This window comes from Lampris incognitus, chromosome 2 (assembly GCF_029633865.1).
Source record: "Lampris incognitus isolate fLamInc1 chromosome 2, fLamInc1.hap2, whole genome shotgun sequence".
NCBI lineage: Eukaryota > Metazoa > Chordata > Actinopteri > Lampriformes > Lampridae > Lampris > Lampris incognitus.
The window spans coordinates 9,052,589-9,077,588 of NC_079212.1; the positions used below are offsets into that span (position 1 = coordinate 9,052,589).

Consider the following 25,000-nt stretch of genomic DNA (forward strand, 5'->3'; position numbering starts at 1 on the left):
CTCCTGAACCAGACAACACATACAGACAAAGGAACACACTTTCTCACATAATTTGGACACCAGGAATCAGACGGAAAGGTCACCGGTGTGATACAACCACTCTTTATTGCTTAAAAACAGGCAAATAACAAAATAACTCTTGCTACTTTGTTTCGCAATAGTTTCCTGCAATAGCCAAATGAACCCAGTTAATCAATTGCGAGGTTATTAAATGGATGCCAGTCTGATAATACTGAAGGCAAAAGTCACCAAACCGATGTGTGTGTGTGCGTGCGTGCGTGCGTGCGTGCGTGTGTGTGTGTGTGCGTGTGTGTGTGTGTGTGTGTGTAGGAGCAGAAGGAGTAAAGCAGCAGTTTCTCTGAGGAGGCGCCATGTGGAGGGTACGTTCCTTTACTATCAGCTGCCGTCACATATCGGGCGGGGTTATTTGCATCCGGGCGGATAAGCAGATACAAATGAGGGCGACGTGATGGGAGCACTTTGCAGCGGGGTGTGTGTGTGCGTGTGTGCGTGTGTGCGTGTGTGCGTGTGGTGCGTGTGTGCGTGTGTGTGTGTGTGTGTGTGTGTGTGTGTGTGTTTTATGGGAATGCAAATCAGGCAGGGGCCGTATAGACTGTCCCACTGCTGTTAACAGGAGCCTGAGCAGCTTCCAGCGGACGTGCGCTGATCAGCAGATATGTTTGATGGTGTGTGAAAATGGACCTGGACTCCCCGAAAACACATCTCAACCTGAGCGATTAAAAGGGCAAAGTTGAGAAATACAACCATTATGTTGTGAAGAAATGTTTAATGTAGTGTAACCTTAGTTACCGTACACATTTTAGCTATTGTAACCGGTTATTTTCTTGCCCGGTGAGGGATTCGAGACCGGGTATACTGCACCACAAGGCGACGTCACTAACCGCTCGACTAAAGGGTCGGACCCATTAGCTAGGGGCTAACGTGTCTTATTAGTAGTTTACACTATTATTTTATTTATACATTTGGGAGTGTAATATTTAAGGTATTTCGTGTCCCTTTGCCTATGAGTAAATGTCAGTTCCGACCTGCCGTTGTTTGGGAGGGACAGTGGAGTCCGCTTCCGGTCCCTACTATCCGCTTCCGGTGTCGGAAGATGGCGGCGCGAATTCGCGTTTCCGGCGGCCTCACCGAGTACCGTCCATGCAGTGTTTTTGTCCAAGTCTGCGTCTTAAGTTTTGTCTTCGTTTGATGGCTGGGAGAGCTGGCGCTGGATCGGCTGGGGGCTGGATCGGCTGGCGCTGGATCGGCTGGGGGCTGGCTAAGCTAACTGTTCCGATAACGCCGAGGGCGGGCTGGCGGCGGCCTCGCCTGGCGTGGACTCTGTTTTTTGGTGTCGTCGTGTGGAGTGCGGGGAGGTGTGTCGAAGGTGCCTGGCTGGGAGAGCTGGCGCTGGATCGTCTGGGGGTGCCTGGTGTACTTCGTCCGGTGGGCCCGGGGACCACGGCCCCTGCCTGGAGCTGCGACCGAGGAGGAAACGCCGAGGGCGGTCTGACAGGACGTGGAAGCGGGGCGGGCTAAGCTAACTGCTAGCCCATGCAGCCCCGCTGGCTGGCGTTCGTTCCCTTGGACGGTGATTTTTTATTTATTTATTGTTTAGTTTGGATATGTGTGTTAGTTTGGGTATGTGTGTTCTTGTAGTTTCTGGGTGTGTTTTTGTCTTTGTGTTGTACCGCTGTGGGCTGGGGGAAACGGCTTTCATTTCACGTACGCGAGTGCATGAAGTGAAACGACCAAGTGTTCCTGACCCCTGACCCCTGAGTGTCGCACCTGGAGGGGAAGTGAGAAGTGCGGCGGGGGGGGGGTGAACTCCGCGAGAGTGAGGGGGATAGGCTGTACTGGCTTGTCGGGTTGGTGTGAGTCGAAGACACTGAAATTAATACACAAAGAGAAATTGTAGCCACACGCCAGAAGAAGCGGGGAACGCTACCAACGCAGAAAAGAAGGGCTGCGGACTACCCCTCCCCTCCTCCCGGAGTTCACCACCCTCCTCGCCGCACGTGTTGCTTCTCCTCCCGGTGACACTCACCGGTAGTGACGTTTACATGACGTTAGAAAAAGTCGTTGTATATTTGTAAACGTGTCAGTCCGACTGAACTAACTCGAATTTCTCGAAGCCGGACTGACACGCCTCGCTAACGCGGCTGGGCATCGATTTACTCTGGCGTCCAACTGGCCAAGGCGTTCTGCCGCATGAGCCACAGTTCCCGCGGCGGTCTTTCACAGCTGAAAGGGGCCATAGCGCCACCTGCCGTACCGGGGTGGGACATACTTCCGTCAATAAATCGATTGTATACTGGGGCAACGACAGCAGTCCGGTTACATGGCCTAATGCAGTGTTTCTCAACCGGGGGGTCCGCGGACCCCTAGTGGTCCGTGGTGTAATTGCAAGGGGTCCGTGAAAATAAAATATCTTGAAAAAAAAGATCCTATGACATTTATAGAAATAGGATTATTTTACTCAGATGTGACTGAGACCTTTATCTACCTAAACTATAAAGGGTAACGGGACTTTTTTCTCTAATTACATCTGTTTCACAAGTGTAATTTATTGTATTTTAATAAGAGAGCTCGCTCCCGTTTGCATTGTTAAAAGTTACTGCATAAAAATTCTGTTGTTACATATATCTGAAAGTTACTGCATAAGAATTCTGTTTTGTTAACTATATCTAAGTTACAACTGAAAGCTCTTATTTTTGCCCCAAAGAGTGAATAAATGCTATAATGCAATTTAAAATGCAGTTTCTACTGTTTCTATCAAATTGCAACCCCCCTCCCCCAAGATCAGGTGGAGGGGTCCTCAGGGTAGATCAAAAATACGCAGGGGGTCCAGGACCCCAACAAGGTTGAGAACCACTGGCCTAATGGAGCTGTAACCGTAGCTCCACTCAGCTGTGCATGTAAACGCGGTGACTATCCCTCCTAAACAACGGCAGGTAGGAACCAAGATCCTCTCGTAGGCAAGGGGACACGAAATAACTTACATATTACACATACTATAAATGTATAAATAAAATGAGAGTTAAAATGGGCACAGTAACTAAGGTTACAGTCGTACCAAACCAGCCACTTGACGGCAAATCGGTTTGACAGGATGAATGAGAATGTGAAATCAATACCTTTATTTTGTCCAGAGCATCAGACTGACCAGAGTGTGTTTAGGCATATGGGGCAACGTAGGACACCATCCACATTGGTTGTGTGTGATACAAGCTGACAGATTCGACATTTTCTCAACAAATATCCACTGCGACTCAGCAGCGATCTCAGCTTTGATACGGAAACGGCGTAGATCGACACAGGACGGCGCGTGTTCGTCCCGGATCGGGTCTACGTGTCTATTAGCAAGCAGCAGGGTCTGTGAAACGGTTTTTGCGGCCGCGCGCGTCTCTGCCGGGGGGGGGGAGGAAAGAGTGACAGGAAGGGGAATTCAACCGTGCAGCAGAAGCTCTCCTCTGATTGGCTGATAAACCTCACTGGGCGGGGCCTTTGGCAGCGTCAAACATCTTCTTCCTCCCCTCCATCCCTGACATGGCCTCCACATTCTTCCTCCAATCACTGTCCTCCACTGGCCTCTTCTGAAGGATTGGGGGGGAGGGGGCAGACAGGGAGGGAGAAAGAAAGAAAAAGAAATACAAAATAATGACAAGCTGATGGTGTAAAAATGAAGAAAGGGAAATGTTTACTGAGAGAAACGGCTGCTGTGCACACGTGATGGAAAAGGAAAGGGAAATGGGACGAGTTCAGAAGGCGTCAGGGTTAAACCTTTGAAACCAATACTGTGAACAGGTAATCCCCCACGGTACCACTATAAAACCACACCAGTGTAACTGGCTCACAGAGACCCCACATACACACTACTACCACTACACACAGACAAACAACACACCCATGCACACACACATACACACTCACATGCACACACACACACACACAGGCACAAACATGCTGACCATTGAACAGAGCTGATCACGAAAGCTATTCTGCTGTGTACAATGGGATCATTGTTTGTCTTCAGTACCTGCACACGCGCATACACACACACACACAAATAAAGCCACCACCCTTCTGTCTCACTGCTGAATTTTTCAAACACACCCTTGCTACACATACAGTACACACAGAGCCATAGACGTACACCGACGCGCACACACAAACTCACATGAACACACACAATGTACAGTTCAGGTGTCCCACAGACCCCCTCAGCACTGATGTCACTGGTGTTTGTGTGGCTTCCACTCAACTTTGATACTTACCTCACACTTGGCCCAAGGGTGTGTGTGTGTGTGTGTGTGTGTGTGTGTGAATAGGTTTTTTTCTCTCTCTCTCTCTACACACACCTTCTCAGTGTCCTCTTTCTTGACAGACTTGAGGTTGGCTCGGAGGTCCATGGAGACTTTGTGTTTGGAGCCCAGCAGGGAGCGCAGGATGGCGTCGGCTGACACGCGCACACGCCTCAGGGTAGGCCTCTTGAACTTCCCCCTCAGGTCCAACACCTTGATGTTCAGGTCCTTGATCTGGGCCGGGGGCCAGAGATTGGAGACATGTTCTATACAAATCCTCTTGAATTCTTTCACACCAGTTCCACACAGTCGGCTCTGCTGCATTGCTGTGGCATGCTAGGTATCGACTCTGTGACGGTAACGTTACAAATAAACTAGCTTGTGTTCGGCCTCCAGCACAGCGGATGTGAGCTGAACGTGTTGTGTGGCTAGCTGCAGGGATGTCGTACCTCGCGCGTGTTCAGCATGACTTTGGCCTCTATGTCGTATCGCTCCTCATCCACCACATTTATCTTGGCGTGGAGTTCTCTGCATAGGTCCTTCACACACACACACACACACACACACAGGTATAAGATGTACTATGGAAACATATAGTGGGTGAAATCCTGTGAGTCTGCTGTATTTGTGTGTGTAGTGGGTATTCGGAGGGGGGGGGGGTTGTGTGGACCTGTAGCTGGGCGAGGGTCATGCTGCTGGTGTACAGAGGAGGCGCTCGCTCTGACAGGTACTTTTGTTTTTCCTCCTCCTTCACTAAGATCTCCTGCTCCAGCTCCTCCTTGGCCTTCGCCACCATCAAACTCTGCAATAACAGGAACCAACAAGAGAGATTGATGGTGATTTTTTTTTTCTTCTCAGAAGCTGAATGAACTTTTACCTCTGCACTCTCAACGTGCTGTTTATCTCGTCTATTCTTTTAGATTTTTTTTCTCTCCCCAGGTAAAACATGCCAGGACACATGCAAGAGGCCTCGGCTGTTAAGCAGGATGGAGAGACTGCGCTCCCGTGGCCTGCAGGTGACGGGGAGCGTCACAACACTGCCCTCTTGTGGTGAAATAGGTGAATTACAGCCGAACTCTTGCGCTCCTCACCTTCAGCATCAGCTTTCTGGAGGCTGAGATCTTTGACTTTCTCTAGAGGGAGATCATAATGGAAGAGATTGTCAGAGGAAAATTAAAAAAAAATAATAATTCATAGGCATCAACAGAGAATATTGTCTGGAACATCAGCCAAAACTGAGGTTTTATTACAACCGTTGGTGACGTCATACCTCTTGCCTGTAACAGAAGGGAAGAAAAGAATTGACTTAGAAATCCCACCGGAAGCTTGTTGTTTAGCAGAAGGATGCTTAGCTGTGTGTGTGTTAACATAGATAGATGGATGAATACGAGATGGAGAGAGAGAGAAAGACAGATAGGTAGATATTTTGCAGTTGTGTGTGTGTGTGTGTGTGTGTGTGTGCATGCGCATGTGTGCGTGCTCTATAATAAGAACACAATGCTTGGACACTCACATTTGTTCAGGCATCCTGATGAGATCTCACACTGGAAGACAAGAGGGAGAGATTAGAACTGATTCTCACACACACACACACACACACACACACACACACACACACACACACACACACACACACACACACACACGGTAAAATCAGTTTCCTGAACTTGGAGGTTGTGAGTGTGTGTTTAGATCCTCAGTGTCGACTGTTAATGTGTGTGTTAATTTGTAGCACGTGTGTGTGTGTGTGTGTGTGTGTGTGTTGATGGCTGATATATGACAGCTGGTATCAGTTAAAGTGTCTCTCTGCTGAAGGATCCAACGTGGCTCTGCTGTACAAGCTGCTTATTTGTTGTCAGTCTTTTGCTATTCATGATGCCACACTATGGTTTTTCCATATGCACTTTATTTTTTTATTGATTAAACTGTACTGTTTTTTCCCTTTTTTCCACATCTGTATGGTGGATTGTGGGAACTTCTCACCTTCATTTTAAACTCGGTCCACCCCAATTCAAATTCCTTTTTTTTCTACTGAAAATGGACATGAACTGAACTGAGCTGAACTAAACTAAACTAAACTAAACTAAACTGAACTGAACTAAACTAAACTAAAATAAACTGAACTGAACTGAACTGAACTGAAGTAAACTAAACTAAACTAAACTGAACTGAACTGAACTGAACTGAACTGAAGTAAACTAAACTAAACTGAACTGAACTGAACGTTCTGCCCTTCGGGCATTGGAGTTAAGGTTTATTATTGGACCATGCAGCAGTACTGCCATCTGCTGGCCATTTTATTTGTGGCGCTTAGGTTCTCGTATTAGCCACGAAGCCGGCAGTAGTTCGCGGAGGGCAGCTAGCTAGCCGCCGCGGTGAACACACGTTTCTTCTGCGGGTCTTCTCCGTCTGTTCAGAGTCGCGTTTCTTCGAAGCAATGGCTGTAAGTAATAATTTACATGTTGTTTAATATGCCCGCTTATAGGATGTGTGATATACGCGACGAGTTTCTGCTGATCTGAATTGATTTAAGGATCGTTCCAAGTTTATGCTAACGTTCATTAGCTGATATGCGACTAGCATTCTGTTTGGCTGTAGCTCGCGAGACCTTAAGCTCGGCTAGCAGCCTGTTGTTTACGCGGTAACATTCGTGTATTATGAATGTGCGCAATTACGCGCCGAACAGACACTGGACGCCATTGTTGGCTCATTAGCGGGTCGCTGTTTGTTTTGCTCCGGTTTCGCCCCATTTTCACACGCTAATAAAGGAGTGAGAGGCTAATCCTGACCCTTTGTGAAAGGAGGTTGGCTGCTGTTTGGATTTGGTATCGGGCACCATCAGTGGCGCCCCCAGACATTTCTCATAGGGGGGGGGGCAAATGGGGCCGCTGAAAATCTTGGGGTGGCACACCAAAACCAAAAGCCATGACTGAATTTCGGGAATTCTATGCTGCTGTTGTAGTGTACTGTATAGGCTAGTTGAAAACTGTCAATATGAGAGTTATGAAAAATATACATTATTGATTTAAATGAACAGCACCTAATGTAAGATATCAGATAGAAGCATATTATGCATAATCAGAAGCATATTCTGCATATGCGACTCGTGGCTGGGGGGGGGGCAGCAGGGGGGCCATGGATAGTATCAGGGTGGCCGTGGCCACCCCTTGGGGGCGCCACTGGGCACTATAACGAGAACAAGTACATTACATTACATTACAGTAATGTGCATTTAACGTAGGAAATCAGGAGAACTACTAGTCATCAGAGGTCATAAGTGCATCCAAACAAGCATCTAAGAGCAAAACCAGTGCTAAAGTAAAAGTGCAAGAAAGAGATTTCTCTTTTTATGAGTGAATACAGTAAGTGCTAAGAGCAAGTAACAGGGTAGTAGTTCTTAAAGAGGTGAGTTTTCAACCTGTGCCGGAAGATGGGCAGCGACTCCGCTGTCCTGACATCAGTGGGGAGTTCATTCCACCACTGGGGGGCCAGGACAGAAAAGAGCCGTGACGGGGTCGATCGGCAGCAGGGGCCTCTGAGCGACGGGGCAACCGGGCGCCCCGAGGCGGCAGAGCAAAGTGGTCGGGCGGGGGTGTAGGGCATGACCATGGCCTGGAGATAGGAAGGAGCTGTTCCTTTCACTGCCCTGTAGGCTAGCACCAGAGTCTTAAACTGGATGCGAGCAGCTACTGGGAGCCAGTGTAGGGACATGAGAAGGGGAGCTGTGTGGGAGAACTTAGGGCGGTTGAACACCAGACGAGCTGCAGCTTTCTGGACAAGCTCCAGAGGTCTGATGGCTGACGCCGGGGCGCCAGCAAGGAGGAAGTTGCCGTAGTCCAGCCGGGAGATGACCAGAGCCTGGATGAGCACCTGTGCCATCCCGTCGGTGAGGAATGGGCGAATCCTCCTGATTGTTATAGAGGAGAAATCTGCAGGAGCGAGCAACCGATGCAACGTTTTCAGCAAACGACAGTTGGTCGTCCAGGATCACACCCAGATTCCTCACAGTCCAATTTGGCATCACCACGGTGTTGTCAATGGTGATGGCCAGGTCTCGGTGTGGGCAACCTTTCCCCGGGAGGAACATCAGCTCTGTCAAAGTTGTGTAGGGTAAGTAATGGTCTTGGTATGGATTCTATTGGGTTGGATATATATAACAACAGGTCATTGGCATAAAGCGATACCTTATGCAATTTACCGCCTCGGCCGATACCTCCAATGCCATCCTCTGCCCTAAGAGCTCTAACGAGTGGCTTGATTGCCAAATTGAACAGGTAAGGAGAGAGGCTGCAGCGAAAAATAATCAGAAATAATATTATTCATCCGCACTGCAGCTGTCGGTGAGCAATATAATACTTTAACCCAAGAGAATGTTGATGGAGAAGTATAGAGAAGGTCAGAAGGAGTTACATTGTGTCTTTGTGGATTTAGAGAAAGCATATGACAGGGTGCCAAGAGAGGAGGTGTGGTATTGTATGAGGAAGTTGGGAGTGGCAGAAGTATGTAAGAGTGGTGCAGGATTTGTATGAGGGCAGTGTGACAGTGGTGAGGTGTGCAGTAGGAATGACGGATGGGTTCAAGATGGAGGTGGGATTGCATCAAGGATCAGTTCTGAGCCCTTTTTTGCAATGGTGATGGGCAGGTTGACAGACAAGATCAGGCAGGAGTCTCTGTGGACTGTGATGTTCACGGATGACATTGTGATCTGTAGTGAGAGTAGGCAGCAGGTTGAGAAGAACCTGGAGAGGTGGCGGTATGCACTGGAGAGAAGAGGAATGAATGTCAGTAGGAGCAAGACGAAATACGTATTCATGAACCAAAGGGAGGATAGCGAAATGGTGAGGATGCAAGGAATAGAGGTGACACAGGTGGATGAGTTTAAATACTTGGGTTCAACTGTTCAAGTAACGGGGAGTCCAGAAGAGAGGTGAAGAAGAGTGTGCAGGCAGGGTGGAGTGGGTGGAGAAGACTGTCAGGAGTGATTTGCGACAGAAGGGTACCAGCAAGAGTGAAAAGGAAGGTTAACAAGATGATAATGAGACCAGCTATGTTATATGGTTTGGAGACGGTGGCACAGATGAAAAGAAAGGAGGCAGAGCTGGAGGTGGCAGAGTTGAAGATGCTAAGATTTTCACTGGGAGTAATGAAGGACAGGATTAGGAACAAGTAACAGACAGCTCAGGTACAGCTCAGGTAGAGGGTAAAAGGTGGTGGTGGTGATGTGAGGTGGTGTGGTGTTGGTGGTGAGGTGAGGGACAGCTCAGGTTGGATAGTTACTAGGAGACAAAGCAAGAGAGACAAGATTGAAATGGCTTGGACATGTGTGGAGGAGAGATGCTGGGTATACTGGGAGAAGGATGCTGCATATGGAGCTGCCAGGGAAGAGGAAAAGAGGAAGGCCAAAGAGGAGGTTTATGGATGTGGTGAGGGAGGTAATGCAGGTGGCTGGCATGACAGAGGAAGATGCAGAGGACAGGAAGGGATGGAAATGGATGATCCGCTGTGGCGCCCCCTAACGGGAGCAGCCAAAAGTTGTAGTAGTAGTAGTAGATTATATACTTGTGTTACTATTAATTTATAACCAGTATACAGCACTTGTATATGTATTTGCAATTGTACATTTGTATTGCACATCATCTAAAAAGAGGCAGTGTACATCGGAGATATGTAAGTGAGGCGTCTCGACCAGAGGGGACTATTTACAAAGTGTCATGTTTACTTAATAAATGTAAATTATTGCACCATGCTGTTAAGTGTTCATGAGAGAGATGGCCTGTGGGAAACAACTGTTCCTATGTCTGGTGGTTTTTATGCACACTGCTCTGTGTGTGTGTGTGTGTGTGTGTGTGTGTGTGTGTTAGCCCTGTTATGGCCTGGCGGCCTGTCCAGGGTGTTTCCCCACCTGCCGCCCAACGACTGCTGGGATAGGCTCCAGCATCCCCGCGACCCTGACAGCAGGATAAGCGCTTTGGACTTGACTGACATTTCTTTCAAAATCCTGCTACACACAGTGCTTTGTAGCGCTTGCCAGAGGGCAGGAGTTGAAACAGACTGTGTTCTGGGTGTGGGGGGTCTGCACTAATTCTGCCCGCCTGTTTCCAGGCATTAGAGGTTTACAAGTTCTGCAGAGTTGTTAGGGAAGCGTCAACAGTTACTTCTGCTGTTCTTTCTATTCACTGCAGTCTTTTCCTATCCTGTTTTGTTGCTGTTCTGAACCAGACTGTGATGGATGTGAACAGGACAGATTCAATGACTGCTGTGTACAAGTGGCTCAACAGCTCCTGTGGTAGACCAAATTTCCTCAGTGCTGCAGAAAAAACATCCTCTGCTGGGCCTTTTTCATGGATGGGGTTGACGTTGGTCTCCCACTTCGTTCCCAGACACTTGAAGGTCTCCATGGCTGACATAGGGCTGTCAGATATTGTGACGGGGAGCAGTGCTGAGGGGTGTCTCCTAAAGTCTACTGTCATTTCCAGTCTTGGAATATGTCCAGCTCCAAGTTGTTCTTACTACCTCAGAGCACCAGCTAATTATGCCATGGACAGGGCTTGCACACAAGCAGCAAGCAGCAGACATGGGTTTGTGCACATTTCAGCCTTAGATTCTGAGACCACGAACTGGTACTGCCAGTTACCAAAGACCTCGACTAATGAATTAACAGTATTCCATAGACCCAATGCTATATGAATGAGCATCGCATAGAGATAACTATAAGGCATCAGAATTTGTGCCTCAACTACCAAATGCATTAAATCTATAATACATACAAACATTAAAAGACAAGAGGAAATGGATCTAGCTAAGGAAGCAATTACAAAGTCCTATTGAATTTGCCTCTAAACCCTTCACTACATTTTTAAATACCCTAATCAGGATCAGCTCATCTAGTTGCAAATCCGTCTGCAAGTGGTTCCAGGTTGCAGGGGCAGCGCACATAAGGCCTGTTTGTCAAATTCAGTGCCAGCCTTAGGGATGGACAGTAAGAGGGTGTCATTTGAGCCCAAAAATAATTACTAGTTTTGAGTGAGATATGCCCACAAAGGTAAGAGGGGAGCAGACCAAGGATGGACTTGTAAATAAATATGCACCAGTGAGAGAATCTGTGCAAGGCCAATGAGGGCCACTGAACTCTGGCATATAGGGTGCAATGGTGAGTGAGAGCTTTGCAGCCTGTGCTTTGCAAACCTGTTGTGGTACACAGTATCCAGCCAATGCAAGCATTGGGCAGAGGCATGCATGTACAACCTGATCTTCTGGATGGTTATGATAGCGCTCTTGGCCCTTTAGCTTCCTACAGTCACTCTTCTGTTAGGAATCTTGGTGTGATTTTTGACAGCTCTCTTAACTTTGATAAGCAAATAAGCTCAGTCGTCAAAAGTTTTTTTTTCAATTACGACTTCTTGGAAAAGTAAAGGCCTATCTCCCTCCAAATGATCTTGAAAGGGTAATTCATGCATTTATTACCTCTCGTTTGGATTATTGTAACTCATTGTATGTTGGTGTCGCTCAGTCGTCAGTACGTCGCCTGCAGCTTGTACAAAATGCAGATGCTCACCATTTGACAGGAAAGACACGACGCGATCACATAACACTTGTACTGGCCTCCCTTCATTGGCTTCCTGTCTGTTTTAGGATCCAGTTTAAGATTTTATTACTTGTTTTTAAGTCTCTAAATGGGCTGGCGCCATCTTATTTATCTGAGCTAATACATCATCATACACCAGTCAGAGCACGCAGGTCAACAAACCAGATGCTCTTACATGTTCCGAGATCCAGGCTTAAGAATAGGGGCGTTAGAGCCTTTGCAGTAGCTGCCCGTGATCTCTGGAACAATCTACCAGTACACTTAAGATCTGCTCAGACCCTAGAGACGTTTAAATCTTTGTTAAAGACCTACCTCTTCTCGCTGGCATTCAATTCAAGTTGAGCTTGACACCATGATTTTATTGTGCAAATATACTTTTACTGTTGTTTTATTGTTTATATTTTATATTCTTTATTTTATTATGTTTTCTTTACATATACTTTATATTCATATGTGTCACTTATTTTATATTGTATTTTAAGCTTGTGCAGCACTTTGGTTCAACGGTGGTTGTTTTAAGTGTGCTATATGACTTAACATATAACAGATCACCATAGTCAAGCAACGGAAAGTACATAGCCTCAACCATTTTTTTCCTGGCAACATTGGAAAAGCAGGATTTGTTTCTAAATTAAAAACCTAGCTTGGGCTTCAGTTTCTTTACTAAGTTGTCAATGTGACATTTAAAAGTTAAACAATAATCTATTAAAATACCCAGATACTTGTATTGTGACACCAATTCAATCTGACTGCCCTGCAAAGTTACAATGTTAGGAAGAGAAACTAATACCTTCCTGCCATTAGAAAACAACTTCAATTTAGTTTTAGTAGTATTCAAAACAAGTTTCAGTTCAAGCAACTGTGACAATACCAAAGGCAGACTGGAAATACTCAAGTGATTGAGCAAGGGGGCAAAAATTAGACTTTACTTTAGGAACATTTTGACCCAAGTTGTCAACATAGATAGTCAACAAAAGTGGACCCAAAACAGAACCTTGGGGGACCCCTGATGCAACATGTAGTACACTGGAGGAAATGCCATCAAATTTAACACATTGTGTCCTTTCAGAGAGTTAATTTTCAAACCAGCCAAACAGCCTACTCAGACAACCCAATATAGAGCAGCCGTTGCTTCAGGATAAGGTCAACTGTATTGAAGGCCTTTGAAAGCTTGCTAAAAAGAGCGGCACAGGTTTTTTTGTGACCCAGTGACTCAATTATATCGCTAACAACCTTTAAGCATGCCATGATAGTACTGTGTTGTTTCCTGAAGCCAGATTGGTACAATGAAAGGATATTACTAGTGCTCAGGAACTCCTTCAGTTGATCATTTACCAATCCTTCAAGGACCTTTGATAAAACGGTGAAATTGGAGGTTGGCCTTTTGTTGTTAATTTATTTAGGGTCTCCCATTTAAACAGAGGGAGACATAGGCAGATTTCCACGTTTTTGGATGATATTTTTAGTGAGCGTGAGGTCAAAGATGCTTGATAGGGGTTTATCAATAAATTCAACTGCAAATTATAAAAAGCATGGTTCCAGATTATCTGGACCTGCAGATTTATTTATTTATTTATTTATTTATTTATTTTTGGTGTCCAGAAAAAGAAGAGCTCTGTGAATTTCGTCAATGGAGAAAGGCTCAAAATAAAAGGGCTGACCATCAAAACTAAATTAAGCTAAGCAAAACTGAACTGAACCCCTGCCATTTTGTTTCACCTTATCTACCTGTGCCTTCCCTACTGTCTTTTTTCAACTGAGTACTCCTCTTACCTCGCTCACCCTCACTTTCTTGTGCCCTCACCCTCTGCCTTTGTCCGTTTCCTGTTTTTCTAGATGGTTTGTGCACGATGCCAAACAGTTCCATCCAGCTATGAGAGGGGTTTCAGGCTGCTCGAGGGGGATTAAGAAAATTCCAGACAGATAGCCATCCCTCCAAACACCTCTCCTCCCACTCATCCCCATCTTTCTCCTTGGGATTATCTCGCCACGAGGAATTTTGAGCTGCCTGCCTCCCCAAATAGACCAAGGGATGAATGATTGGCAAGACTGCTGGAGGGAAGTGGAGGGGTGGGGTGTTGTTGGGCTCAGGGCTGGTTGAGGGATTTGGCATTAGTCGCTCCTGATGCTCATTGACTTCACTGGCATTGCCAACATGTCTTGCCAGGACAGCGCTTGGCGTAAATGTAGTCATTAGCCATTTTGGAAAATTCTGGTCAGCCTGGCATTTGAGGTATTGTAGTCCAGTTTCAATGAGCTGATATTTAAAGGTACAAAACCACATGGATGAAAGTAAGGCTCTCACAGTGACGGAGAGACGAGTGTTTTTCAACTATCACAAATAATTCTGTGGTGTATTTGTAGTTGTCTCCATTACAACCATAATTTATTGGGCCGTTTTATTCTTCAGTCCAAACAAAAAGATTGACTTAACCTCTTTTAGACCCAACAAAGAGCACACAATGAGCACATAACACAGAGTCCCCCAAACACGTCCTCTGTTTAAAGTATGTGGGTCAATATAAACTGAGCTATTTGCATGCACAAGGAATATTGTCATCCATGGGTTAGATTTCTCATTTGTTTTTGCAAATGAAAATTTCACACATTGCAAATTTATATATTTCTCTATCCATTTCATATACATACTTTTTACAGTCCATGCATCCGAACCTTTAACAGAAGCTACAGACACCTTACCAGAGACAGCCGGGGAAAAGTCGGTGAGCAAACCACCAGTGAAGGACTGAGATGAAACAAAGGCTGGAAGGATGGACGGATCAGAGATGAAGGGAAGGGCTGAACGTCTCTCTATTTAACTGCACCTCCCCATTGTGTCTCCCTCTTTCTTTTTTGTCAGTGGAGGGTATTATTAGTCCCCCCCCCCCATCTCTTTTTCTGCCTCATATCTCTCTGTCTCTCTCTCTCTCTGTCTCCATCTCTCTCTCTCTCTCTCTCCTTCCATTTGTCCCTCACCATTCATTATAAACCTGGGATCAACAGAGAGAGCCAGGAGCTTTAGCGGCATTACAGTGAGTCAGGAGGATGGAGATAAGGTCAGGAGGTGAACTCTGGGACAGACGATGTGATGTCAAAAGATGGAAACAAGAATGACAGTGGGATAAAAAATTAGAAAGAAAGCAAAAATGAGAGAGGCAAGATTAACTGGTGCGGGACAACCATGTAGAGAAAAAGACAACAAGGCTGGGCGATACTGACAAAATCAAATATCACAATATTGTTAACTGAATAACGTCCATATGGATAATGTGGTGATGACTATTGGTGCTTTCATTAGATATTTACACATCAGTAAATGTGTGTGTGTGTGTGTGTGTGTGTGTGTGTGTGTGTGTGTGTGTGTGTGTGTGTGTGTGTGTGTGTGTGAGTGTGTCACCTGTTGCATGCTAATGACAGGGGGGGATCTCTGTTGTTAACCTAAGCTGATGCTATTTATTGCACACATGCTCACATGCAAAACACACAAACACACACACACACACACACAAACACACGTATGCACATAGAAATACAGAGCACAAAACCAGACAAAAACAGAGAGAAACTAAAAAGGGGAACCCGTCAGCACTCGTGCAACAGCCTCCATACCCTCCACTGCCCTGCTGCCCACTTAACCTCTGCGGTCAGAACCATTTTAATGAAATTCTTTCCTAATCGAGCAGATTAAGATGCCAGACGTGTTTCTGGAGGGTTTAGCTGTGCTGTTTACTCCATAAAGAGAAGCTCTGGTCTGCAGGCCGTCAAGGCTGAAGAGCCACGAGCGTGTCCGGCTGGCAGGCGGTGGACTGACAGTGGAGAATTGTCAGGAGATTATCGGGGAGCACGTACACACTTTATATTTCACTATTGGAGGATGTCCACAACAACAGCAATCAGCTGTGAGCTTTAGTCTGATCCCGTCCTCTCAACCATTCAATATAGATGTCAGTGCGGTAGAGTTACTGTGTTTTTCCCCGTGGATTTTTTTTACTTTTCCATTTCTAACACTCGTTTGGACTTAATATTGTGAGAATTGTTGTACATTTGTAATCAGGTTAACACGTCTGCACACCAAAAGCCAACCAGGAACTCTCCACAGAGAAAAGGAGGGTGTAGGGTTTAAATCCTCCTGTATGGACTTGGTCTCAAGTCAAGTCAAGTCAATTTTGTTTGTATAGCGGAGTATCACATTTGACAAATTTGCCTCAAGGGGCTTTACAGCAACACAACATCCTGACCTCAGACCCTCGCATCGGATCAGGAACAACTCCCTAAAAAAAGCCAATGCTTTAACAGGGAGAAACAGTAGGAAGAAACCTCAAGTGCAAGTGTTGGAGGTCTCGGTCTCGTTTCAGACTTCATAGTGTAATGACTCGGACTTGGACGGTGCAAGTACAAGACTTTGATCTAATTTAAGGCTTTAATTTGTTCGAATACTAAACTTTTATTTTTTAATGTTTGAGTGAATATCAAACTTGACCTGAGGAGATCAATGAAGTGCAATCTTTCTTTATTATCACCGTCTCAGAAACTTTGTAACATCTGATTCAGAAACGTCCTTTCCTTCATAAAAATGCTACAAGTCCTCCAACCCATACGACCACATAGGTCGTATACCCTCTAATACGGCCCACAGCAGTTCCTAAATCAGCGCCCCCTGCCGGCGAGGATAGTCTCGGTGTAGTGAAATGCCACGGTGCTAGACTACTACTGTTACAGTCGTGCTGTTTAACTGGACTTGAACTGTTCTGTTGTCAGTCTTTACACACAGTTGGATCCAATTGGTCTCGACTCGGTCTCGGTCCCTGTGTTTCATTTAAATGTGCCCTACTACTTGTGAGAGAAAACTATCCAAAAATAGCAACCGGTCTGACGGGAATGACTCTCTAGACTAGTAACTTCCTTCACAAACTTTTACTGAAAACTTGGAAGGTTACACAATTTATCTTATTTGTGTTACAGTCAAACAGTCTCAGTCAATACACATGTTGCTTCTTAGCCCCCCCCCCCAAAAAAAACTTTATTGATAACATTCAGACAAACAACAATAACATATACACAAGTTTAAAGAAAAAAAATGGAAACAGATTGCCAGGGAAATCAGTTATATAAAAATAAAAAGGGATTGTGCAAGAAGCTTTTTACACTCAATAGAAGCAAAATAATACGTAGGAGGGGGAAAAAAATAAATTAAGGTACACAAATTAATAGTTCAGTAGCATTAGCCGATTATTTTATATGTTTCAAATACTGTTCGGGTCTTTGTTGCTCTTCTATTTTTTCAGCTTGACTACAGAATTGTAATAGAGGTTAATATCAATTAGAAATAAGGTAAACTTTGGTTTTCTATTTGTCCATTTCACTTTATGTATATGGAATTTGCCAAAAAATATAAAAGAGAAGCCAGGTTTAACCTGCCCCCCCTTTTTTTTGACAGCAGGGCCAACCCTACACATGAGGTTGTGTCCGTGAGTGAGTGACTAACTGAGTAAGTGACAGAGTTTCACCATTGGTCGGACGGCTGAGTTGGAGTTTCCCCATTGGCCAGCCGCTTAGTAATTGGAACGCTCCACCAGGTTGGCTCTCATACCATACCTTTCCAATTTATCCATTAATATGTTGTGATCAATAGTGTCAAAGGCTTTTTTTTTCCATCTATAAATATCCCCCATAGCAAACTTTTTTGGTCTATGCAATTAGTTATTTCTTCAACTAATTCAATGAGCGCCAGAGATGTGGATCTGTTTAGTCAAAACCCGTACTGGCTACCGGTCAGCAGATTGTGCTTCTCAATGAATTTGTCTAGTCTAGCAGCAAATAGTTTTTTCAATATTTTGGAGAATTGTGACAATAATGAGATCAGTCTGTAGTTTGTAAATTGGTGTCTATCGCCAGTTTTATATAAGGGTATGACTTCTGCTATTTTCAATTTGCTTGGAACTTTACCAGATTGAAAGGACATGTTATAGATGTGGGTTAGTGGTTTTGCAATACCTTCTGTAGCACCCCTATCCTTAAGAAGACTAGAGAGCTATGTATCAAGTACCTAGGTTCTGAGTAGTAAGATAGAAAGGTCACTAGCTGAGACTTTGTATAGAAAAGTAGAACAGCCGGCAAATTTATTACACAATTAACCAACAATTAGTACATTCAAAAGCTACTTGGAATGTAAACCCTTAGTTTTACCAAACCGTAGGAAAACTGAATAAAATAGAAAACTAGAAACAAAATAAAAATAGGAACAGAATAGAGATCTTTCTTTTCAAAACCCTCAACAACCCCAAAATAGTAGATTGTCTTTGTGTGTGCGTGGTACCAGTTCAGTGTACTTGTGTTAAAGTTCGTCTACCCGGGTAGTTTTAAATGCACGTTGGAGATCTCTTATCTGTGTGCAGAGTAGGGTGGGACTGGATATCCTTTAAACTCCATCAGAACCCGAAGCCGCTGGCCACACAGCATCCAAACGATCCCTCCACGGAGACGGCTCACTCACTGGGACGGGCTCGCTGTCGCACTCAATCTGCATATAGGAGTACAAATCAGTCAACACAAATTACTTCTGATCACTTCTAATTCTAATTATGAGGCCTCATTCAATTATTATTCAAATATAAACCACAGTAACAGCATTGTTAGTTTTTACAAACAACAAGATAGCTGTGCCGCGCACGGAACTACAAAACGTGTTACTCCAGCTAAGCATGGTTGACTATAGCTTGTGATTTACGAGGAGTATTTAGCTAGCAGCTACGTCAGCATACTGGCACAAATGATACAAAATACACCAAATGTAAAGACTAAACATTTCCACAACACTCTTTCATTACATCCGATTGGTTTAAGTAATAGTACTTGGACTCAGTTTATCATTCTAGAGTTATCTATCCATAGCTAGCAAGACGCTGGGCTAATGAACCTTATAGTGGAGTTCGCAAGACGCTAGGCAAATGAACCTTAAAGTGGAGCTAGCAAGACGCTAGGCTAATGAACCTTATAGTGGAGTTCGCAAGACGCTAGGCTAATGAACCTTATAGCGGAGCTAGCAAGACGCTAGGCTAATGAACCTTATAGTGGAGCTAGCAAGACGCTAGGCTAATGAACCTTATAGTATAGCTAGCAAAACACTAGGCTAATGAACATTATAGCGGAGCTAGCAAGACGCTAGGCTAATGAACCTTATAGCGGAGCTAGCAAGACGCTAGGCTAATGAACCTTACAGTGGAGCTAGCAAGACGCTAGGCTAATGAACCTTATAGTGGAGCTAGCAAGACGCTAGGCTAATGAACCTTATAGTATAGCTAGCAAAACGCTAGGCTAATGAACATTATAGCGGAGCTAGCAAGACGCTAGGCTAATGAACCTTATAGCGGAGCTAGCAAGACGCTAGGCTAATGAACCTTACAGTGGAGCTAGCAAGACGCTAGGCTAATGAACCTTATAGCGGAGCTAGCAAGACGCTAGGCTAATGAACCTTATAGCGGAGCTAGCAAAACGCTAGGCTAATGAACCTTATAGCGGAGGTAGCAAGACGCTAGGCTAATTAACCTTATACCGGAGCTAGCAAGACGCTAGGCTAATGAACCTTATAGTGGAGCTAGCAAGACGCTAGGCTAATGAACCTTATAGTATAGCTAGCAAAACGCTAGGCTAATTAACATTATAGCGGAGCTAGCAAGACGCTAGGCTAATGAACCTTATAGTGGAGCTAGCAAGACGCTAGGCTAATGAACCTTATAGTATAGCTAGCAAAACGCTAGGTTTAATGAACATTATAGCGGAGCTAGAAAGATGCTAGGCTAATGAACCTTATAGTATAGCTAGCAAGATGCTAGGCTAATGAACCTTATAGTGGAGCTAGCAAGACGCTAGGCTAATGAACCTTATAGTGGAGCTAGCAAGACGCTAGGCTAGGTTAACGAATCTAACGAGACTCACTGCAGCTCTCGGAAGAAAGGTGTCTGCGGTTTCCCACCCGCAGACACGGCCAATTGTGTCTATAGGGACGTTTGACCAAGCCGGAGGTAGCACGGGGATTCGAACCGGCGATCTCCGTGTTGGTAGACAACGGAATGGACCGCTACGCTACCCAGACGCCCTCTTCAATTACTTCCTTAACTATTATAATATCAGTGTCATTCCGTAGATTTTTTTGTTCTCGCATTTCTTCACAATGTCCATGATTTCCTTCTCTTCTGCCGCTCTAAGAGAAACGGATCTTTCTGCCCCCATATTCACTGTCATCCCCCCCGTGAGTGGTTTGTGTGTCATCGATTTTTTTATTTTCTGCCAGTTTTGGGGCCACATTTACAAAGAATCTGTTGAAATCATCGACCACGTCTTCCATGTTATTTATAGTCGTATCATTGTAACCGGTTATTTTCTTCCCCGGTGCGGGATTCGATACGGGGTGTACTGCACCACAAGGCGACATCACTAATCGCTCGGCTAAAGGGTCAGACCCGTTAGCTAGGGGGCTAACGTGTCTTATTAGTAGTTTACATCATTATCTGTAAAATATTGGAGGGGGGTAGTGTAACGTGCATGGATAAGAAGACACGCTGGCCGCTGGCTGGCGGGTCTGACCCTTTAGTCGAGCGGTTAGCGATGCCTCCTGCGGTGCGGGCGACACGGGTTCGCTTCCCGGCCGCGGCAGTTCCTGTGGTTGCGTTGTCCCCTGAATTCGCTACAATATCGAGGGCAGCTTGGGCTTCTAGATCCGGGAAATGGGGAAAAAAGGTAAGTGTAGTACTGTAAATGAAAGAACATATGCAGGGTTATTGTTCTAACATAAAGGTATTCTGTCGTTGATACGAGCGAGTTAGTGAAGGATTAAGTAATGTCATGGTGTACTTCACTACTTCATTGCACGCCAGTCTCCTGTTCGAGCCTAGACACTTCGATACACCTACAAACTTGGCGACGCACGTGCCCAGGGGTTATATAGCAATATAAGTGACGGCAGGTATATTGTTGGGGGTGTCCCCTCAGAGGGGTATGCACACAATTCATCTGTTACTAATAACCACTGCTTATGGCTGTGAGAGGTTTGCACGTGTTGTTGTGCAGTATTTGGAGAGATGAAATAAATACATCGCTCCTTGTGTTGTTTTGTAGTCCACAAAAGCCCTATAAGTGCTACGGTTCCTGGGGAATGGGGTATAAGAGAAGCATTTACCCCAGTAACAGACCTCCTTTATTCTGGTTTGTGAAAGCAAGTAACTATGATATCTCCATGTGATAATCTACTACTACTACTACTACTACAACTTTCGGCTGCTCCCGTTGGGGGGCGCCACAGCGGATCATCTGTTCCCACCTCTTCCTGTCCTCTGCATCTTCCTCTGTCACACCAGCCACTTGCATGTCCTCTCTCACCACATCCATAAACCTCCTCTTTGGCCTTCCTCTTTTCCTCTTCTCTGGCATATCCAGCATCCTCCCAATATACCCAGCATGTGATAATATGGAGATTTAATCTCCGTATGATCGTCATCAGCTGACTGGCCTCCTCCACGCACCGCCACTGCTTGTCTTGGGTGGTCTTGAGTGCAAGGCTAGGAGAGAGTTTGACAGTTTGAGATATTTCACATGGCAGCGGGGTAGTCTGGGTTTATATGGTGTGGGAGGTCTGGTGTGGAACAGTGGACGTGGCAGGAGATTTGTTGGGACAAGTGTGAACAGATTAAAACGCGCACACACAAACACACACACACACACACACACACAAAAGATGAACTGACATTGTGCCGGTTAGCTGTCTCCATTTGACAAGAGACAGACTGCCCTCTAGTGGTTAATCACACAGACAGCAGGCGGCAGTACGCTGTCAGAGGAATGTTCCTGTTTGGTGTGAAGTTGGAACAGCCTGGTCGAGTTAGTGCATACAGACAAGTTGGCTCTGTCTGTCTGTCTCTCCTACTCTTTCTATCTCACTTTCTTGTCTCACCTACTCTTTCTATCTCTCTTTCTTGTCTCTCCTACTCTTTCTAGCTCAATTTCTTGTCTCTCTTATTCTTTCTATCTTGCTTTCTTGTCTCTCCTACTCTTTCTATCTCACTTTCTTGTCTCTCCTAGTCTTTCTTGTCTCTCCTACTCTTTCTAGCTCAATTTCTTGTCTCTCTTATTCTCTCTATCTTGCTTTCTTGTCTCTCCTACTCTTTCTATCTCTCTTTCTTGTCTCTTCTACTCTTTCTATCTCTCTTGTCTCTCCTACTCTTTCTATCTCTTTCTTGTCTTTTACTCTTTCTATCTCACTTTCTTGTCTCCCCTACTCTTTCTATCTCACTTTCTTGTCTCTCCTTCTCTTTCTATCTCTTTCTTGTCTCTCCTACTCTTTCTATCTCACTTTCTTGTCTCTCCTACTCTTTCTATCTCACTTTCTTGTCTCTCCTACTCTTTCTATCTCGCTTTCTTGTCTCTCCTACTCTTTCTATCTCTCTTTCTTGTCTCTTCTACTCTTTCTATCTCACTTTCTTGTCTCCCCTACTCTCTCTATCTCGATTTCTTGTCTCTCCTACTCTTTCTATCTTTCTTGTCTCTCCTACTCTTTCTATCTCTTTCTTGTCTCTTCTACTCTTTCTATCTCACTTTCTTGTCTCTCCTACTCTTTCTGTCTCTCTTTCTTGTCTCTCCTACTCTTTCTATCTCACTTTCTTGTCTCTCCTACTCTTTCTATCTCACTTTCTTGTCTCCTACTCTTTCTGTCTCTCTTTCTTGTCTCTCCTACTCTTTCTATCTCACTTTCTTGTCTCTCCTACTCTTTCTATCTCACTTTCTTGTCTCTCCTACTCTTTCTATCTCTCTTTCTTGTCTCTCCTACTCTCTCTATCTCTCTTTCTTGTCTCTCCTACTCTTTCTATCTCACTTTCTTGTCTCTCCTACTCTTTCTATCTCTCTTTCTTGTCTCTCCTACTCTTTCTATCTCTCTTTCTTGTCTCTCCTACTCTTTCTATCTCTTTTTATTGTCTCACCTACTCTTTCTATCTCACTTTCTTGTCTCACCTACTCTTTCTATCTCTCTTTCTTGTCTCTCCTACTCTTTCTATCTCTCTTTCTTGTCTCTCCTACTCTTTCTCTCACATTCTTGTCTCACCTACTCTTTCGATCTCTTTTTATTGTCTCACCTACTCTTTCTATCTCACTTTATTGTCTCTCCTACTCTTTCTATCTCTCTTTCTTGTCTCTTCTACTCTTTCTATCTCTCTTTCTTGTCTCTCCTACTCTTTCTATCTCTCTTTCTTGTCTCTTCTACTCTTTCTATCTCTCTTTCTTGTCTCTCCTACTCTTTCTATCTCTCTTTCTTGTCTCTCCTACTCTTTCTCTCACATTCTTGTCTCCCCTACTCTTTTTATCTCTTTTTATTGTCTCTCCTACTCTTTCTATCTCACTTTCTTGTCTCACCTACTCTTTCTATCTCTCTTTCTTGTCTCTCCTACTTTTTATCTCTTTCTTGTCTCTCCTACTGTTTCTATCTCACTTTCTTGCCCCTCCTACTCTTTCTATCTCACTTTATTGTCTCTCCTACTCTTTCTGTCTCACTTTCTTGTCTCTCCTACTCTTTCTCTCTTTTTATTGTCTCTCCTACTCTTTCTATCTCACTTTATTGTCTCTCCTACTCTTTCTATCTCGCTTTCTTGTCTCTCCTACTCTTTCTATCTTTCTTGTCTCTCCTACTCTTTCTATCTCTCTTTCTTGTCTCTCCTACTCTTTCTATCTCTCTTTCTTGTCTCTCCTACTCTCTCTATCTCTCTTTCTTGTCTCTCCTACTCTTTCTATCTCACTTTCTTGTCTCTCCTACTCTTTCTATCTCACTTTCTTGTCTCTCCTACTCTTTCTATCTCACTTTCTTGTCTCTCCTACTCTTTCTATCTCTCTTTCTTGTCTCTCCTACTCTCTCTATCTCTTTCTTGTCTCTCCTACTCTTTCTATATCATAGCTGTCATGCTCGCCATTACGGTGGTGGGCAGTAAGAAGGTCCCATTGGGGGCCATTCCGGGTAACGACGTGTCTGAGCAGAGACCAGCACAATAGCAGGGCAGAACACATGATGTCAAACACGTTCACAACCTCACAAGTCTGGATATGTTAAAACGGCAAACATATCATTGTTTCTATTAGTTTCATATTTTGGGTTAGTTACTCGTTTTTATTATTTATTTTTCGTTAGTTTCAGTGTGTGTGTGCGTGCATGCGTGTGTGTGTGTGTTAGCGAGACAGAGAGAGAGAACAGACACTGTATGGATGTCGTGATGTTTGGAAAGGGGATTCCACAGAAGGCTGTTAGCGTACACGTGAACAGATGTGGGCATAGATACAACTTAAGACCCTGCCTTAATTGGTATCCCTCCGCCACCACCACTTAACCTACCAGTGCACGCCGACCTACTTTCTCCCACACACACCGCGCTCCCATGCATATGCAACGACCACGGATGACTGGACTCCCTGGCTAACGGGTCGGACCCTTTAATCGACTGGTTTACGTGAACCCGGGTTCGCGTCCCGGCTGCGGCGGCGGTTCCCGGCCGCCCCCGGAATTCGCCAAACATCCATAAACACATGCAGCTCCGAGGGGTCCTTTCTATGTGCTGCCCACACACCTTCCCACACAAACACGCTGTCCAGAAGCTCACCTCAAACTCTCTTGTTTACTCTAGACACCAAACACACACACACGCACACACACACACGGCCTGCAGTGATGGATGGATGGATGGATGGATGGATGGGTCTCCCAGCTCTCCAGGGTGGGGTTAGCGGAGCACCTGGTAATGTGCTGACTGCAGCGTGGCGGGCTTTGGGGTTTTCCACACTTACCAGAGAACTGAACACAATCAGCTCTTTATCCCTGACCTGCACCGAGGTGGGGTCCAGTCCAGTCCAGTTCACACAGATGACGTGGGTGCGTGCACGCGCACGCGCACACTCACACATGAGTGCTATTTGGCATGTGGCTACTCACACACTAACACAAATGTTCTCACACACACACACTGCTGTATTTTTCTCTACTTTTTTTGTGGACCCCCCCCTTTTTCCCTCCCCAGTTGCACTTGGCCAATTACCCCACTCTTCCGAGCTGTCCCGGTCTCTGCTCCACCCCCTTCTGCTC

General features: G+C 45.1%; 2 protein-coding genes across 2 annotated transcripts in view; both read right to left on the reverse strand.

Moving 5' to 3' along the window:
* lad1 (ladinin) overlaps positions 1-2,258 on the reverse strand; it is a 13,990-nt gene extending 11,732 nt beyond the window's left edge. Inside the window, exon 1 of the mRNA XM_056275157.1 lies at positions 2,179-2,258. Coding sequence (XP_056131132.1) covers positions 2,179-2,258 — 80 coding nt within the window. The remainder of the gene's footprint in view (positions 1-2,178) is intronic.
* Positions 2,259-3,491: 1,233 nt separating this feature from the next.
* Positions 3,492-6,546, reverse strand: tnni1a (troponin I type 1a (skeletal, slow)). The gene is made up of 6 exons (XM_056275464.1): positions 6,529-6,546; positions 5,396-5,437; positions 4,975-5,106; positions 4,754-4,843; positions 4,362-4,538; positions 3,492-3,596 (listed from the first exon to the last, which is right to left on the reverse strand). The coding sequence occupies exons 1-6, from the start codon at positions 6,544-6,546 to the stop codon at positions 3,492-3,494; spliced, it is 564 nt and encodes a 187-aa protein (XP_056131439.1).
* Positions 6,547-25,000: the final 18,454 nt, after the last annotated feature.

Coding starts and splice junctions, on each gene's coding strand:
- tnni1a (XM_056275464.1), bottom strand. Junction 4,844..4,974: donor TGACCCTCGCCCAGCTACAG/GTCCACACAACC, acceptor GTGTGTGTGAAG/GACCTATGCAGAGAACTCCA. Junction 3,597..4,361: donor AGAAAGAGGACACTGAGAAG/GTGTGTGTAGAG, acceptor CCAATCCTTCAG/AAGAGGCCAGTGGAGGACAG.